This window comes from Xyrauchen texanus, chromosome 7 (assembly GCF_025860055.1).
Source record: "Xyrauchen texanus isolate HMW12.3.18 chromosome 7, RBS_HiC_50CHRs, whole genome shotgun sequence".
In the NCBI taxonomy this organism is placed as follows: domain Eukaryota; kingdom Metazoa; phylum Chordata; class Actinopteri; order Cypriniformes; family Catostomidae; genus Xyrauchen; species Xyrauchen texanus.
Window position 1 is genome coordinate 23208581 of NC_068282.1, and position 20243 is coordinate 23228823.

The window sequence follows — 20243 nt, forward strand, 5'->3', positions numbered from 1 at the left end:
CCTTGACCATTCTGATTTATCATACTATACATCAAAGCTCATATTCAGAGCCAATTGTTACTTCTACACTAAGTATTTTATTTGGTGCAAGTTTTTTGGAAGTAATTATGTTCAGTGCACAATGCCCTACACTCTTTGATACGTCCTAATCATGAGCACATATTGACAGGTATTTGGACTGCATGTATTATATACTCACAGTATATCCTCACTAAGCAGGGGGAAAAGTTTACTTTCACTCTTTGCTCCTTGGCTGCACAAGCAGGGCTTGTCATGATGCCATCAAGAGCCTGTCGGAGCATGCCTGCCAAACTGATCACATGACTCTGCAGGAGGTCCCAGGGAACCGTATTGAGGTTAAAATTATATGGAACAAATCTTTATGGAACACACAGACACACATAAACACCAATGTGTAACTATAGCCCCAATTCTGATTTAGATCTGTCACCACAAAGCGTTTCAACATACTGTATGTGTAACTTTCCCATAGACATTAAGTGTGACCTCATAAGTTCCCATCTGTGGCCTTACTCAGATCAGTGTGGGTCAGATCTGCTGAGCTCACTGTGAGCACATTTTATTTCCCATCTATCTCTCATGAAAAATATTGTGGGCTGTTATGTTTATCCTGGCCCTTTATCAAAGCTAGCCATAGGCCTGGCAAGACAGGTTTTCTGGAGACTTAAGTTTCCAAAAGCTTCAAGAGATACTGCTGTGCCCTTTAGCGCTATCCACCCCAGATGAGACAAACTAATGATTTACCACCTAGTAGCAACTGCTAAATATCATGTACAGACTTCCGAACCGACAACTTAAAGGTTTGTAAACACATAGTATGTACATGTATGTTCAAATACACATAAACCCACTCTTTGTTCTCTCACACAGATACAGAAACACCAAGAAAAGCCTCTTGGAAAAACTGTTTGACTGTTTGACTCAAAATACACAAATGGCACAGTGTTTTATAAGGCAGTACCAAAAATTATTTTATACTGCCATTATTTGATATGTAGTAAGTTAGCCTGGCCCATAATAATGTTCATATAGTATCAAGGTGCGAATTACACATTGACTTTTGGGGTCTACTTTTTTTCTCTCGGGTGGGGGTTGGTGTCAGTGGGGGGTTGGTGTCAGTGGACTGGCGGACGTGAATCCTAAGTAACTGATTTTGAAATCACATACAACAAAATATATCTATAAATGCATATTATGATAAATATTTTACAATCATTATAAATTATAATACATAGGCCAATATTTTTTTAGGTGTACCTCGTAAGGCTTAACTTGTGAATGAAGGAAAAACAATGCCAGGGGAATGGAAATATTTCATACATACATACTTTTTGATGCTTACAGCGCAAAGCCATTCAAATAATTACTAGTGATGTAATTTACATGTGCATACATTTTAATTGTAATATGGGAGGGACAATGAAACAGACGCCTCTTTGAACATCCCTGTTTTGATTAACTTTTCCATCTTGTCTTCTCAGTTCACTTCATAAGGCTGGATGCTCCCATGAATAACATCACTACCTCCCTCGGTCAGACAGCTGAATTACACTGCCACGTTTCAGGGAACCCACCACCCTCTGTGCGCTGGCTTAAGAACGATGCCCCTGTGGTCCAGGAGCCGCGGCGTGTCTCTTACAGGCCCACTCCGTATGGCTCACGTCTGAGAATCCGAAACCTGGACACCACAGATACCGGCTACTTTCAGTGTGTGGCTGCCAACACCAACGGCACAGTATCTACCACAGGAATTCTGTTTGTCAAATTTGGTGAGTGTTTTTGGAATTTAACATTATTGTGATTGTAAGCAAGGTAACTGATGTAAAAATTCCAATGTCTGCATTTTCAACTCGACAATATTCGACAAGAAAATATTATTGGACAGAATTTTATTGCTGATTTTGCTATTGCATTTGGTGCTGCTAGTTTTGCAGAAGTTACACACATCTCCTTAAAGCAAAAGTCTACATTTCTCTATGTAATCTCATTTCTATCTAGGAGAAATTGTTTTGATCTCATCTTTTTAATGGCGTCATTCATATCTGCAGTACCAAGGCACTCAGCCCATATAAATCTGGACCAATTGCATGTGTTCCATGCAAAGCAGTGCTCCCTCCAATTAGAATAAATATCCTCGTTAATGTTCTGATGCTCTGTGCAATGTTGCTGAAACCATAAATGTTTTTTAATATCATCAGGGCATCATCAGAAGAACAGAGCTTTAACATTCTCAAAGATTTATAGTAAATCTCTGAAACATTGTGTAGAGCTGAGTAAAATTAGCTAGTCAGGGTTATTCTCCACTCCATGATGCCAAGAAGCCATATTGCTTCTAACAATATGCACAGAAGTGCTACTTTGTGGGCAAGATGTTCCTAACATAAAAATAATCCCTACTCTCCCTTTCTTCCAGATCCGGCCCCCACCCCCTTGGCTGGAAGGCCTTTACCGTGAGTCCATTTTTCTTTCCTCCCTGATGCAGCTCATCTAAAATTCTCCATTATAAGCCATTACATACATTTGAGCAAATGGAAAAATAATAATTTTATTGCTGCTTCAAGAGCTATATGCATTTACATTTTATGTGAGATTGGCCGTATGATATAAATCTACAGAGAAATGAATGTGTGCTCTTGTCTTTTAAGGTTTTACACTTTGGACAGGCACTTATGTTAATTGTTAGCTTAACTTTCCCAAATGTATTTGTCTCACAGGTCATGCATATACTGTATTAAAGGGCATCATTGGTCAGGGTTGGTAATATTTGCTCTGACAAATATTGGGGTTGGGTTTTGGTTGGGTTTGGATTGGGTTGGTTTTCATTGGGTTTCTGTTGTGTTGTGTTGGGTTTGGTGGGGTTGGGTTGGGTTGGTTGGATTTGATTGGTTTGGTTTTGGTTTGGATTGGGTTTGGAGTCGGGTTGGTTGGGTTGGGTTGGTTTGGGGCTAGGGTTGGGGTTGAGTTGGTTGGGTTTGGTTTGGTTTGGTTTGGTAGGATTGGGGTTGGAGTAAGGTTGGGTTGAGTTTGGTTATGGTTTTGATTGGGGTTAGGGTCGGGTTTGGTTTGGTGGGATTTGCATGTTTTTCACTGGGTTGGGTTTCATTTGATTCAACAATTTTGGCAGGATTCATGATTCATTTGAATAATTTGCTGAAGTCAGAAATGTTACTGGAGACACAATTGAATGCATTAAATTGAGTGAATTTGCAATTTTATAAAACATTATTATAGTAATGATTAAATTCTTTAATCGATGCATTGGATTGTCATAGATTTATTTTTCCTAGTACAAATCATTTTACTGTTGCTTTCTGTTTCAAATTGGTTTTATTTGGTACCGTACAACGAAAGCCATCAAATGCTTATATTTCATTGCAGATTTTAATCAGAAACAACTCTGAGAAGTGGAAATTTAAATCTGTCCTGTACATTTCCTATTAATAGATTTACAGTGAGCAGTCCAGAGACCTTTAGCCGGTCAAATTAAGGTTAGACAAGAAAAAGTACATGTTGAATATGCCATCCATGTTGCTTGCATGTGTCTTGTTAAAGACTGTTGGAACCATAGAATTTGTATGTCTTACTTCATTACAATCAGCTAACACATGTTTGTGCTAAAACCTACAACTAAGCTCACCATATGTTTTTGTTTCAACACACTGAGCTAACAGTCAGTACATTATTATTACAGCCAGGGTGCTTCTCTGTCAATGTGAGCATATTTCTATGATGCAGACTCTAACACCAAGTCACTTAGAATGGGAGCATGGATTTTTATAGCATATGTCTGTTAAGGTCCCTGCAACAGTTTCAGTTTATTGCTACATAACTTCAATAAGTTGTTCTTTGACCTCACTAACATCTGCTGATATTATGAAGTATTATACAACATTAAGTTCCGATAACCGTAAAATGTGATTCATGTGATTATATCTAAATGACTAGTAAATTTCTAGTTAAAAGTGTGATTGTATGTGGCTCAATCAAGCTTAATACATTAGGTTATAGCAACACAAAGCTATTTTTAAAGGTCTGATCAGGTAGCTTCACAATTGCACTTTTTACAGTGTTATCCAACTGGACAAGCATTGTTCCAACAGTGCTGATATTTAATATAACAGCACTGGGACACTTCACTGTTTTGTATCAGTCTGCTTTATGTTTATGGATGTTCGGACAGGCTGGCAGTCTGTGAATTGCTTCGCAACATGGATTGGTTGATCCTTCTTTGGCTTGGTTTGTGACCAAAAATAGCAAAAATAGACAAAATAACTGGCTATATTGTGTCTAAAATGTAGGTTTCTTTATATTAACTTCTTGTTTACTACTTACTTACTTTATTACTTACTTCTGCTGTATAAAATAATATCTGCAATCATGCTGTTGTACCGAATATCAGCATGCCTGTGATATTGCTTAAAGTTGGCCTTCTTTTAAAAGTAAGTTGTCTCATGGTCTGTATTAACTGTACTGCCATACATTTTTTAATTGGTACAGATTTCATTTCTCAACACTGTGGAATAGGCTCTGTTGAGATGAAAGTCTGAACTCCTGACCACCTGATGTGGCTGGCTACATTCCAGATCACATTAATATTGATTAAAGACCACAAACAGGCCTGTGAGCCACTAAGTCTCATATAGATAGCAGCACAGCTTGTTTTGGGTTAGGTGACATCACTGCACTGTCTGAATCAAGATATGAACAGAGATCCCTTTGGGCCTGTTGGTAATCATTAGTGTCATCATCAAAGGAAGCCATCCTGTCAGCTTCCATCAAGAGGAAAAGGGGTCTATAATCTGTTTTCTTTGCACTCTCTCCCCTCTGCTTCTCCATTTTCCCCAGAGAAGAAACTAAAGTGTCTATCTCTTCTTGGTGAAAGGTACCTGTTGGGAGGGGACAGAGTGTCCTTGGTGACATGATGTGGTTATGATTCTAATAAAGAATCTTCATTTTAAGAACTTCAGAGCAGAGGTACGTTTAGAGGTATGAATGGGTTAGGTCTACAGTCTACAGACTGTCGGTTCTGCCACAGCTGGTCTTAAGCTGGTCTTGATGTATGAAAGAGAGGAAATATGAGAGAAAGAGGGGAGGGGGGTTGAAGTATGAAGAGCAAAAGGTCAATGAAGAGAGAGGAAGCACAAAACAGAAAGGAATTGTTGAGGAAGAGGTGAGGCAGTAATAAGGAAAGGAGAATTGTGATTGGTCATAATCTAGTGGAAGATAATTCTACAAGTTGGTCAATTTTATTTGTTCATGTGTTACAATTATAGTTTACTTTAATGTTGTTTCTTCATTAAATGGCAATGTCAAATGTAAATCAAGTCAATCACTGACACAACAGTGCAACCTTGAGGAATAAACAGCATGCATAATATGTAAACGCATATTGAATACTGTTTATTGCACATTATTGATCATTCATTGTTGCATAGAAAATCAACGTGATATAGTATTTATTTGTATGAATATAGTACTCATTTATCTTGCAATAAACAAGAGTGTTTGTGGGTTACATTATTTATAAGATATACAATGAGGAATGAGGTACAGGGGAAGGATGAGGCTCCTGGTCACAAAAGACCCGAGGTATGCGTTTAAGTAGAGGGGTTGTAGAAAATGCTATTAAAAAAAATTCAAAACTGTATGAAACCAATTTGGACACAAACTTAACTTATTGAACAACAAACTTGACAAGTGTATTTTAAATTTGATATTTATTTATTTTTATTATAAATAAAGACATTATTTGTCAATGTCCCAGATATCAATTTTAGATTGCCAAACATTCTTTTTGCAAATAGAATAGAATAGAAAAAGAACACAGAGTCCTGCAACAGATGGAATAGGCCCCACAGAGGCCTGATCTCAACATCGTCGGGTCAGTCTTAGATTGCATAAAGAGAGAAGCCACTGAGATGACCTAAATACTAAGAAGAACTGTGTCAAGTTCTCCAAGATGCTTGAAACAATCTACCGCCTAAATAACTTTAAAAACTGTGCACAGGTGTACCAGGGAGAACTGGTGCTATTATAAAGCCATATAGTGGTCACACCAAATATTGATTTAGTTTTAATTGATAAATAACAACTATTCGTGCCATTATGTTTGAATACATCCCCCATTGTGCTGCATTCACAAGTGCCTAAAACTTTTGCACAGTACTGTTTGACTGTAATGGAGTCATCATCGTGAGTCCTCAAGGCCAGAGGAGGTTGTTCTGTTGTTCTTTGTTTGATGAGGGCGGATAGTTGCAGTGATCTGAGATCAGCTATCATTCGCAAAGGGACAGGCTTAAGCACGGTAAGCTGGTCTTGAAAAAGCAAGTAAGGGTAGTCTCTACATGCAGTTTCCTGTTGTGTCTTGCACTTCTCAGATGCTCACCGCAGCTGCATATTATGATTACATTATGATCACACTGAAGACCTTATTCATAGACTTTTTAATAAATGCAATATGTTTTCTTTCCTCTCGCACTACACCTCACTTTTAAATTTCGCCTTCTTTATGGAGACCACCTGGAAAGGAGGTAATCGAACACCATGGATGAGGAACAGGCTGAAACTTGAGGGGAGAAACAATAGCCACCGTTGTTCCCATCCTGTAGGAGAGAGGTCTTAGCATCACACCTCTCTCTAGTGAGCTAGATGCAAGATGCTTAGGTGTTTTTATAGAAGTACGGTAGAACAATTTAACAAGCAAGAAAAAACTTAAGGGACATATATGCATTTTCCGCCAACATTCCCCAGTTTGCTTCCTTGCAGCACTCTGAACAACAGTTTTATTGCTCAGAGGTTACTATTTTATTGAAAGTCTTGAACATTAAAAAATTAATTTCCGCTAGGATGTCAGTAATAAACTGGCACTAGTTTTTAATGAGTGGGGTACTATTGGGATACTGAAGGATTCAGACTTGAAGTGCAGGACTGACTTCAGAGAAATCTCTTCACGCCATTTTCCCTGCCAGCTGTTTGCTTGTTTAGATATCCTATCAAATATTTTTTAAATTCCCTACTTCTCACAGGCTATTGATTTTAAAAGATGGTTAAATCATCTGTGGAATGTAGGGTTTGTCCATCGCAGGACCTAAAAATCACATCTCTAGTTACCACCCTTTCAAACTCTCATATTTAGTTAAATGTCAGTCTGCCATCACCAGCCGCTGAGAGAATGAGCTGCTTTTAGTTTGAAAGTGGTGCACATTAATCAAGCCGGAAGAGCTTCTAAGATTTTCCTTCTAAAAATATTACTAATTAGCTGCAAATAGACATGATTTCTGTACTGTGATTTTACCATGAAGAGACAGCTTAATGTACACAATGCAGTTTTGCTGCTGGTTTCCCATGAAACACGTCAATGGACTGCTTTAATAGTAGGCGTCTGAACCAAATACGTCCCTGTGTTTCTGCAAGGTTGTTTATAACATCCCTTTTTTGGCTGTTTGAAAAGATTAATATTACCATCACTGCCTTGTCAAGTCTGTTTAACTTTCCCCCAGCTGGTCTGAAAGGGAATCTTTTTGTGAAATAAAATTAAATGTATCAAAGAGACTCTTTGAGACAAGATTTTTTTCTTGTTTTGCTTGTTACTGGATTGAAAACATCTTAATAAAGTCCAGACCAGTGTTTTCTTATGGTTGGACTATCAGTGTACGAGTGCTCTCCATTTCAATGAAGATGAAACAAAGCGTTCTCATAACTTATGCTCATTTTCTTGACTGATCATAAAGTTCATATGCTGTTATTTTTCCATGGAACACAAAAATATTGTTTTAAAGTATGTTCATGCAGCTCTTTTTTCATACATTAGTTCATAGTGACTGTTTGTCAAACTCCAAAAAATTTAAAAAATAAAAATAGCACCTTCCAAAAGTCTTCTAAAGTCATAAAGTAGATTTGTGTGAGGAACAGATCGAAATGTATGTTGTTATTCAGTGAAAATATAGCACTGCACTGCAGCTCTGAAATCAAATATTGCACCAATGGCACACATCATGCCATTTGGTCATAAGTCATCCAAGAACCAATGATGTTAATGGTATTAAACCTTTTGTAGTCCATATGACTTTTATGGTCCATTTCGTAGCTTTGTTGGAGTGGAAGATTATCACTGAATAAAAATTTAGATTTTACTTTGTTCCGCACTCAAACCTATCATATGGCTACAGAAGGTTTGAAATATAGCACATAGGTCTTATGAACTACTTTTGTGTGTGTTAATGGTGGGTTTTGTTCTTTTTGGACCTTGACATCTATGGTCACCATGAACTCTTGTTTTATGGACAAGAGCTTTGTGAAGATTCTTCATAATTTTTTTCTTTTGTGTTCCATGGAGTAAAAAAAAACATCTTGTGTGTTTGGAATGACATGAAAGTGAGTAAATAATAACAGAATTTTCATTCTTGCTTTAACTATTCCTTTAACGTTCTGTCTCTCAGATTTGATGCTATACATTTAAATCTTTTAAAAGTCTATTTTTGTCACTGAGGTGTATTGTTATTGACAATAATTTAATTATAGAGTCATAAATTAAGTTACCAGTTGTTTGTATAGCTCGCTGAGTTGGCACATTGAGTTACAGAACTTGTAAAAGCTTCTCAGATTTACTGCAAGTTCACAGTCCTTCCTCACAGACTTTTTAAATCTAATGGGACACATTAAACATACAACTGGTCACTATATATATCACTTACAGGCCAGTGAGTATGACCAGGTTATAGTTATTGCCGCTTTAGATCAGGTAATGCCTCTTTTCGTGGCATTTTATTCAGAATTTATTCCATTCAGTTTTTAATTTAAAAATTTTTCAACTACTGACCTGACCAAAGATAGCAATAGGCTTTGTAGCTCAAAATAGGTTTTGCACACACATACGCACTCGGTTAAGATCTCAATCTCTACCTTGTTATAGAACTCATTTAAATAAGTGTTGATTGACTGAAGATTGGAGCTTTAATATGAGTTTCTTGTTATATGACCTTTGACCTGGTATGGTTTATAGCAGTGGTGCAGTCTGAAACTTGAGATTGACCATTTTGTCAAAAGTTTTTCCAGTCTCAGGGCAAGCAGTGCGGGTCAGCATACCTCCCCAGCACCCCATATGAAGGCATATTAACCTCTGTCACTTAATGACATCAACAGACCACACCATCCCACCTGTTTATCTTTATTTTAGTGGAATGTTTATAAATGCCAGCTGATATCAGCAAGGTCATCACAGGCAAAACAAATATTATTTCAGTTAACCACAGCAAGGATAGCAGAAAATTGATTCTGAACAGTTATAAAATGAACTTTTACTCTTTATTAGCACTGTCATTTTAACACATTAACTCACAATTAATATCATTTATTAAAACAATTACCGTAACTTGACACATAGACTCTTAAAACACAACACGGGACATGGCACATTAAAAAATGGGACATGCCCACAATGGCCAAAGACTAGGGTGACCAGTTCTGGTGTCCAAGCAGTTATCTAAAAATGAAAATATGTCCCAGTTATATATATAGACCCTTTAATTGTACAATATTTTCTCCTTTTAAATATCTGTTCCTCTCTCCTGTTTCATCTCTTGATATCATAATTTATGATACAGTGAAACTTCTCATGAACAGATATGCAATCTGTTTTAAAGGAATATTTCGGGTCCAATACAAGGAAAGTTCAATCGACAGCATTTGTGGAATAATGTTGATTACCACAAAACATTATTTTGACTCGTCCCTCCTTTTCTTTAAAAAAAGCAAAAATCTGGGTTACAGTGAGGCATTTATAATGGAAGTAAATGGGAACAATCTGTAAACATTTAAATACACACTGTTTCATATGTATAGCCACAAGAAGTAAACAATATGTAGTATATATGTATACTAACCTATTTTACAACTTCGTCACCATGATGATGTAATGTCAACAAACCCTAAAGCCACTTTACACAAATTTACAGCTCAAATAATACACAGGTTTTAACAGAAGAGTTAATATACAGTAAGTGCTTTAATAAAATTATAAGCTTCACATTTCTGCCTTTAAAACCTCCAAAAATTGGCTCCATTTACTTCCTTTGTAAGTGTAACTGTAACCTTGATTTCTGCTTTTTTTTTTTAAAAGATCGGACGAGTCACAATTACATTTTATGGTTATCAATATTATGCCACAAATGCTGCCGATAGAACCTGGAAAATTCCTTTAACTTATGTGTGATTAGAATAGTGGTGTTGCAAATCTAAACAAAGACGGACAAGTTCTAATAAGCTTTGCAATATATCCCAGATTTTATCTACAATAGAAAACAAATCCCTGAGGTTGCAAAGAAGTGGAAAGTGTCTGGTAAACTCTTGTTGCATGTTGTGGGAATATCTAAAAATAAATTTTAAGTTTGAGCTTGCATGACATTGATTATGTTCGTTCATTTTGGATTTGTTTGTTTGTGTATGCATTTTCTAGAGAACCTGAATGATTATGAGGTAAAATTTGTTTGTTTTTTTGCAACTGGGTTTAAAATTTGTTTTTACTGTAACTGCGAGTTACTGTTTGCATATTGTTTTAATGTGTGGTTGAGCGCCCTCCCTGTAATGCTGTGCATGAAAGTTTCTTATTTTTATGTAACAGTATACTGGGTTGGGGAGTAACGGAATACATGTAACGGGATTATGTATTTAAAATACAAAATATAAGTAACAGTATTCTACTACAGTAACAATTTAAATCATGGGTAATTAGAATACAGTTACATTAAATTTTACTTTGAAGAGATTTCTTTGCATTTTATTGTCATTTGTTTCATTTAATATTTAGTCCTTTCAGATGGAAAACATTTAAACTTATAAATGATGTGATCCAAATTGCATTTGAACAGCGGTGAAACACTTCCTTATGATGTGTTAAATTTATACGAGCAGACAGAGAAGTACGTTTAAAGTACGTTTAGAGCAGAAGAAATAGAAATAAACCTTGTGTAAATTGTTAGCTTTACGCTAAGCTAAAATGCTATTTTTAGCCGTTTTACATGCACGTATTTGTTTATTACAAAATTCAATACGTTGGATCATAATTTCTTTTTTCTAGTGAGACCTTTGATATTAAGACAAAAATCATATTCTTTTATTGTTTTCCTGTAAAAAATAAGGTCATCAACTTGTTTTAGAAACAACACTGCATAAGATATTTAGGTTTTTCAGAGAATGTGTTTTTAATATGTGTAGTTTGTTTTAGTTTATCGAGTTAATTAACAGCTGTTCGGGAGGAGGATGTTCATTTTAATCTGACAAATCACAGCCAACGAGCAGGAGTATATACAGTAAGCCGCTGCGTACCTGCTTCCTGTGACAATTCTCCTGACAAGTGGGTCCCACTCTCAAGCCAGCAAGATGTCTGAACTGGATCTCTTTCCCTCTGACGAGGAACTCTTCAACCCTCCCACCAATGCCTCATCACAGCCATCTGATTCCGGCAAAGACACTTCTCCGTCCAACACCGTCATCGATCCGGCTGCTCCTAGCCGAGGATGCAGAGCTTCGCCCTCAGCAACCCGCACTCCAAGACATAGGAATCAGCATTCTCCTCCACCGTCCAGATCACTCAGATCTTCAACCTCTGCCGGCCACCCAACTATACCTGTCATTTCAAAATGGACAGTTTATAAACTTCACCAAGCTCTAGCCGCTTCTAACATCCACTTTCCTCACAGGCTAAGCTAAATCCAATTTTATGATTTATATGTCTCTTCCCAAAATGACATTCCTTCTACCTCTAAAATCTCTGAAAACGTGATAGCCGAATCCTAACCTTCTACCAGTTCCTCTAGACATAACGCTCCAGCTCGCTAACACAAAAATCATGTCCACTCGAACACTCCCCTTGGCAGAATTCTGTATTTCATTCAGTCGTTATACAGAAGTATATATGGCGATTGTTGCAGAGCTCTGTCTCTCTTTCGGAGGCAGTCATTTCTACACCTACCATAAAATGTTCTCTCCCAAATGCGCTGTTCGAGTCACGCAGTGGAACCAGTGTCCATACTGGGGAGCCCTCGACTTAGATCTCCATAACAGAGTTTTCCTGGGATTTTAGATTGCTGACTCACTTTCCTTTCAGAAATTCAGAGAATTAGCTCCAGAGGCAGACTCGACTCCGATCCCAGTACCTCCCGGTTCGGGGCTGAGATTCCTAACAGAACGGATTCCTGGAAAGGAGGAGGCATAGGATCACGACCCGGCCCCGCCCTCCACCCTGCCACTGCCATTGATTACTATAAACTGCAGAAATGTTGGTGTGTGTTCACACTCACTGAGCACTTTATTAGGAACACTTGTACGCGTTCTTATTCATGTAATTATCTAATCAGCCAATCATGTGGCAGCAGTGCAATGCATAAAATCATGCAGAATGGGGAAAAAATTTTATCTCAGTGATTTTGACTGTGGCATGATTGTTGGTGCCTGACAGGCTGGTTTGAGTACTTCTATAACTTCTGATCTCCTGAGATTTTCATGCACAATAGTCATTAGAGATTATTTAGATGCCAAAAGAAAAAACATCCAGTGAGCGGAAGTTTTGCTGACAGAAACACCTTGTTGATGAGTGAGGTCAACGGAGAATGGCCAGACTGGTTCAGCTTGAACCCGCATAGGCCCCTTTTCCACCTGGTATTAAGATTTGGGTGATCCGATCACATGTGAGGTGAGACACATGGCTGTTTACACCTGGTCATTTTAATGTGTCATCTGTGACCGCTTGTTCGGATTTGTAGGGGAGGGACTCTCTTTCATGATGACATGTACAACAATCACTATGTCATTGTGATACTGCTTGATATCAAAGCACAACAAATTCAAAAGAGACAAAGAAATGTTGCCGCTCATAATTGGCAACATTTAAACTCTTGTTTTAGCACAGTGGTTGATTGACAGGTGAGGAGCAGTGCTTCATTGCTGCCGGGACGCTTACAGGATGGATTAGCATTTTCACCTTAAATGTGCTTTTTTTTAAAAACATTTGTATGTGGTTTCTGGGATTAATACCAGGTGGAAATGGGGCCAGAAAGTCTACGGTAACTCAGATAACCACTCTGTACAATTCTAGAGAGCAGAATAGCATCTCAGAATGCACAACATATCGAACCTTGAGGCGGATGGGCTACGACTGCAGGCAACCACGTCGGGCACTTTATTAGGACCATAGTGTTCCTAATAAAGTACTCAGTGGGTGTCTGTTGTTCACCCAAGCTCAAATCTAGCTCTCTCAAGTAATTTCCTGATCTCATTCCCTCCTATTCTACATATTGTTTTCTGTCTTTAAATAAAATGTATAAATATTTAAAAAAAAAAAAAAATAATTATATCAATAAAATGGCAGAAATGGTAAATGGTCTGCACTTATGTAGCACTTTTTTAACCTTAGCAGTATTCAAAGTGCTTTACACTGCGTCTCATTCACCCATTCACACACACCAAGGCGCTAGCCTGCCATTGGAAACAACTCGTTGTTCAGTGTCTTGCCCAAGGGCACTTCGGCACATGGGCCGGGAATCGCACCGCCAACTCTGTGATTAGTGGCCGACCCGCTCTACCACCTGAGCCACAGCCGCCCCAAAAAGAAATGTTACAGAATTCCCAGAATGTCATTAACCTACAGTTTGTATTCTAGTCACTCTAAATATCATACACATGTCCTTGCATACACACACTTATCGTATAGGCTCTAGCGTTTCCCCACTTTTTCCCTTTATACCTCACCAATACTCTCTCAATCTTCTCCCTCTTCTTTTTCAATCCACTCACTCCTTTACACCCTCTCCTCTGGTTTTTCCATGAACATGAAGTCTGGCACCTAAACACCCAGATTTTTTTCCACCTGATATTCAGTGGGCACACATTTGGACACTTATTTTGGCACATTTTCTGTCATTTTTGCTGAGAGAATACATTGTCTTATTCCCATTGCTTTTAGAGAGACAGTAAATGTACTTTTATTGGGAGAGCACAAACTTTATTCCCTGGGCCCTCCTCAAATGGATAACCCGATACATGAATAGCAAGTTCTTTGTCATTTTAATGTTTTTTACAGCTTTGAATATCCTAAAGTTTTAAAATAATGTCTTAGCGAAGATAGTTTAAAGACATTTATAATGTATAATGATTTGTTTTGTTGATGCATACCTAGATAAATTGGCTAGGCAGATAACAGTTTTTAGTTGGGAAAAAAGATGATTTATTGTGATATTATGTTATCCTACACCTGGAAGTTAGAATTTAGTACTGCATAATTAGTCAAGCTTCCTCAGTCTCTATAAAAACCCACTCACTGTGTAAAACATGCATGTTCTTGCCATTTAAATACACATGTTTGCATTATGATCCATACACTTTGGCTTTGTAAATGACAAGGTGAGACAAATCCCAAACATGTATCAAAATATGCTGGAGAGCCTCTTGGATGGAGGCTGCTCTTTAGTATGCCTTTTGATTATATGAGTCATGTTGTCAACTTAGTTGTGCTTTGCCAATTCTTGGAGCCAACACTTACAGCTTGAACTCCAGGTGCTTGTTTGGCAGACAATTGTAAATTCACAGAGCGTGCAATAACAAAGGAAATAAATAACAGTGGTGTCAGGATACGGTCTTCTAACATTCACACAAACACACAAATTCATACCCATTTCAGACACACAGACTTATCCATGTTTATCTAGTTATCTAAATGATAAAGAACATCCCATTGACTTATTTTGTTTTTATGTAAAGCTAATTAAAATTGAAACAGACTAACCCTATCACAAACCCTAAACCTAAAAAACCCTTTTGTATTTTAAGAATTTTTTTTAATTAAATAATCAATATTGACCACAATATAGTATCTCCATCAGCAGATTTTACACAGATCAACTTGTCAGCTCTGTTTATAATTGAATGATCAGTACACATTTTGGCTCAGTGCCCAGAAAAACAAACATGGACTATTTTGCGCCAATGTACATTTCAACCTTCTTCCTAATGGGCTCCTAACAGCTTGACCTCTCTGCTTTTTTTGTTTAGCAAATCACTCAACTGAACAGTATGTAAGCAAATCATCTGTGGTTTGGCCTAACAACCAATCTCACAGTTATTTGTTTCAGTGAGAGCGGTTGCACCCAGTGGGCATTGAGTTGAGAAATTGGAGCCAGAGCCTCAGTATTACTCTCAGGAGACGTGACGTGGTCAGTTGGGGGTGCTGAATGAAGATATTGAGGGAAGGATAATCTTCTGGGTTGCTGTAGGAAAAAGCACTGATCAGAGATTTCACTGCACACCTAATCTTGCTTCCGTCAGATGTTGATGGATGGTTGTCGACGTCGCCTCAAAAATATGAACTGTATTAGGTGATCACCGAAGGTGTGTCTATTGTGTCTGTTATTTTTATTATTCTTTTGTTTCTGCATTTCCTGGCTGGAAGTCTATGGAATCGATAGAATCAGACACTAAAAAGTTAGCATTGTTTGGCACACTGATTTATGGACATTATTAATGGCAATTTTGAGAAGTAATTAATAGGTGATTTATATAGCTTTATAACTATAGACCAGTGGGGGGTGATGCAAAATGATCTAGACACAAAATGTAGTTATGCCAAGTTCAAAGCACCCAGTGGTTTCAGTTTCCTTCCAACTCTAACTTTTTTTTGGAAACTGAATTTTTTGAACTCCTCCAAAAGATTGCTAATATTGCTGGATAAAATATTGTTTTTCTGATTAATTGCAATCATTTGAACAATCCCGCTATTGATTATTAATTAAATTATTTGTATATGCAAAACAATTTCACGCTATGTGACTAAAAATGCCACTGGCTGTACATTTTCAGATTTCACTCACTCGGGATTGAGTAGTGTAGTGGTGAAGAAGTTCAGCATCGTGATCCTTTCACATAGCACGGTAAAGATTGTTGTTCTTATCCATGTAAAAATGTGTAAATAATATATATATTTTTGTTTTGTTCTATAAAGTACTGACAACATTTCTCAGAAATTTCATTTAGAGCATTTATTTGCAGAAAATGACAACTGATCAAATTAACAATTTTCTATCACTTTCATGCTTCCCGGCATACTCTCTACCTGTCTTTTACATTGCTGTTGGGTGACATTATGTCACTCCTGGCACAAAAATTCAAGCAGCTTGGCTTTGTTTGATGGCTTGTGGCCATCCACCTTCCTCTTGATCACATTCCAGAGGTTTTCAATGGGGTTCAGGTCTAGATATTGGGCTGGCCATGACAGGATCTTGATCCGGTGGTCTTCCATCCACACCTTGATTAACCTGGCTGTGTGGCATGTAGCACCGTCCTGCTGGAAAATCCAATCCTCAGAGTTGGGCAACATTGTCAGAACAGAAGGAAGCAATTTTTCTTCCAGGATAACCTTGTATGTGGCTTGATTCCAGCATTCCAGCCTTGCTGAAGCACCCCAGATCATCACTGATCCTCCACATGGTCATCTAATGTTATATGGAGACCTGGAGAGGCCTTCAAGCTACAGTGTCTCGCACCCACTGTGAAAGCAAGGCTGGAATCGGGCAGATTTGTGGCATAAAGTCACCCAACAGCAATGTAAAAGACTGGTAGAGAGTATGCCGTGAAGCATGATAGCAGTGATTGAAAATCAGGGTTATTCCACTAAATATTGATTTATGAACTCTTCCTAAGTAAAAGCATTAGTATTGCGTTGTTTAAAAATTTTGTTTTCTTTGCATTATTCGAGGTCTGAAAACACTGTATCTTCTTTGATAATTTGACCAGTTGTAATTTTCTGCAAATAAATGCTCTAAATGACAATATATTTTTAATTGGAATTTGGGAGAAATATTGTCAGTACTTTACAGAATAAAACAAAAATGTTACTAACACATACCTATGAATAGTAAATCCAGAGAAACTGATAATTTTGCAGTTGTCTCTTGATTCAGAGCTGTATATATATACTATAATGGTGGAATACATGGAAATTGTCATTTTTAAAAAAGCTAAAATGTGACCAAAATATAAATATTAATCAAATAAAATGTGTAAGATTTATATTTTTTAATGTACCAATTTAGAAGTCCCCTGTATAATTCACAGCATAAGTTGAGAGAAAATGTATTTTATTTGTAAGCAAACTGGACATTATAACTGAAATATACTTAAATGAGATGGAATCGAATCAAATTGGAAAATCTGTATCAATACCCAGCCCTAATAATCACAAAATTTGTGCAATATCTTCTTGAGACCATAAATACCAAAACATACACCAAACTGCATGTGCTGCATCGAATTTGACAGCAAGGAAGCCATACAGGAAATAAGGTTGTATCTTTACAACACTTTGACTGAAAACTGTAATGAACCACAGGTGTGACTGCCCCTGCAATTGCTGCTTAAACTATATAACGAGTGTGGCAGGGAGGAGGGCAGGGCCGGGTCGTGATTCTACACACCCGGTCCCTTATCAGGCTAATCAAGCCTCCGAGAGGGATAAAGGCCAACTGCGGAGGATGGTGCGGGAGAGAGAGATCATTTGCGGACATGTCCGTCATATGTGTGTTTGTGTCTTTTGTTTAAGTTTATCATTAAAACTATTATTTATATTGCCAAGCCGGTTCTCGCCTCCTCCTTTCCATTGAACTGCGTTACAACGAGTATCTTCACCAAACAAGTGGCTAGTCTTTAACGAAAGTTTGCATTCCCCTGTTTCACTCTGTTTCAGGGAAAACTCATGGGTTGCAGGGTTGTGTCCTTTGCTTCTGTAATAGAGGCTGCTACTGTTGTAGTGTAACATGAGGACTCTTTCCTCTTTTTCTTTGTCACTCCTAATGAGAGTCCCTCAGTGGCTGTCTCTCCCTTACTCCCTAGGTCACGCAGTCACAGACCACAGGCCCCTTGTATCAGGGACAAACCAGTCCATTGTTACCCATATTCCCCATTGTTAAATGTACTGCTTCTGACCCAGGTCAAACATTAACAGAGGAGTTTACCTGACCAACAACAGATGGCTTTATTTCTTGCAGAGTGCTGTTTGAATGTTCTCATTATACAAGCTTTTATGTGTCCTACATTTAGCATATATACAGAACAGTCTCAAAAACCTCAATTTGTGTGAATATACAAAGCCAAATTAAAAACTCCTTTACAGATTTAGGCTTTCTGCCCATCTTGGCTAATTGAAACTGCTCTAGAATGCCCCATGATTAAAGATGTAACTTTTGGACATTGATATTCACGCTGCATGGAATGGCACACCTACATTGAGAAATGAAATACAAAAACTACTATTCTTTTAAGGGTACACAAAGTCACTGAGATGAAAATATTGAGTATTAAAAGGTCCAGAGACATATAATAGGTTTATATGGGCACATAAAATATGACATGAATTTGGACGAGATTAGAACCTCTAAGTATAATGTATATATCACTACAGAGCCCATAAAATATTCAAAAAAGGTGATTTAACACAGAGTTTTATTGTACGTTTTCCTAAGTCATGGAAAACAGTGCAAGCGTGTTCAGGGATATACAGTAAAATGTTTAGAACTAAAAGAAGGTGGAAATATTGAATATACTGTAAAAATTCTTATGACATGATCCTGCTCATTTCCATGATGTTTCTACGCCTGGAAATCAAAGAAGTTATCTACAATTGATACACTAAATGTAGGCAAGTGAATCTACTGGTTTTATAATGGACTGAGTGGAAATATACATTCATAAAAACAGAAATCAGCAGTCAGATCTGCTTCAAAATCACATTTCTGCACAGAATGGCTCTGATATCTGCACTAGTGATCACCAGTCTCTCACTGTCCATAATGATCAATCTCTCTGCTACTGCCTTAAAGGGATAGTACACCCAAAAATAAAAATTCTGTCATCATTTACTCACCCTCGTGTTGTTCCAAACCTGTAGAATGTTAGCCTCAGTTGCCATTCACTTGGAATGTATGACAAAAGACACTTTTGTGTTCCCTTGAAGAAAGTCTGGCTTTCAAACAATAAGGGTGAGTAAATGTCAGAATTTTTTTTTTTGGGTGAACTATCCCTTTAATCCCTTTAAAGTGGAGCAACATATGGCACAAGAAAAAAAGTTTAGGAAACATGTTGGGGATGTGTTTTTGAGTTTTTAATGGAGTGGGAGGGAGACTAGCTGAAAAGATGGAAGAGGCTCCAGGCCAGGCAGATTGTTGTCGGAATGGGAATATCTTGCTACATTTATTGGACTCCAGGGCATGTGAAGTAATAGAGGTTTGATTTATGTCAACAGGGCTCTGATTAGGACAGCAGGCAAATATCGTCTTCTGACTACATATCTGTTCATCACTGCAGATGTTTTTGTGCTTATAGCATGAATGTGCAGTGAAGTTCAGAAGTCTAAAACCACATGGACTTTTTTTTTTTTCATTTAAATCTGGAAATGAACGGAAAGTTTAGGATGTTCCCTTGCTCCCTATTTAGTGAATGACTGAACCTCCAGTATGCTGTCTGTCTGCACTGGTCTCAGAATAGTATGAAAGCAATTTATTTTCATCCCAACTCCATAGAAAGCCTCTGAAAACAACATTTTTCAGCTTTTGGATGAACCCATTGGTTCTCAATGTAATATGCACAGTAAATATAGGATTTCTAAAGAAACATTTGCTATGTTTAGCAGTGTGGCATTTCACAATAAATTGCTTAAATGATGATTTAAAATGGGATATCGGATGAAACTATTGACTCAAACAGGTTTCAATGTAAAAACATAATTAGGTTTCTAACCTTTTACTGACAGCCCATACATTTAAATTATGTGTTGCGTATAGCAAAGCCAAAAATACAACGTCCATGCATGTTTACATGGGGTCGCACGTGGTTAAAGAAAAAGTAAAAAATAGGAGCATTTTCACAAGTGGTGACAGACTTTTTGACCTCACTGATTTTATCTAAACACTCTCAACAACAAGACACCCTGAAGAATGAGACATCCATCTTGGTAATGTTTAGTGTGCATCTTTTTCAGTTTGACTTCTATTCTACTCAGCACACAGGGGAACATATTTAAACTGCTTGCTGCTTTCTGCCTCCACTCAATAGATTTAGCAGGACAGTTCAAGGATCCCGCACAGAGATTCCAAAATGTGTAGGATCTGAAAAGCATGTTGAAAGTCATATTGTGTTTGGTGTGTGCTAAAACTTGCAACTTCCATCTCTCTCTGCTGAAACAA

General features: G+C 37.5%; 1 protein-coding gene across 1 annotated transcript in view; it reads left to right on the forward strand.

The window, feature by feature from the left end:
• Positions 1-20243, forward strand: part of LOC127646714 (inactive tyrosine-protein kinase transmembrane receptor ROR1-like) — a 197118-nt gene that overhangs the window by 162403 nt on the left and 14472 nt on the right. Inside the window, exons 3-4 of the mRNA XM_052130544.1 lie at positions 1503-1790; positions 2435-2471. Coding sequence (XP_051986504.1) covers positions 1503-1790; positions 2435-2471 — 325 coding nt within the window. The remainder of the gene's footprint in view (positions 1-1502; positions 1791-2434; positions 2472-20243) is intronic.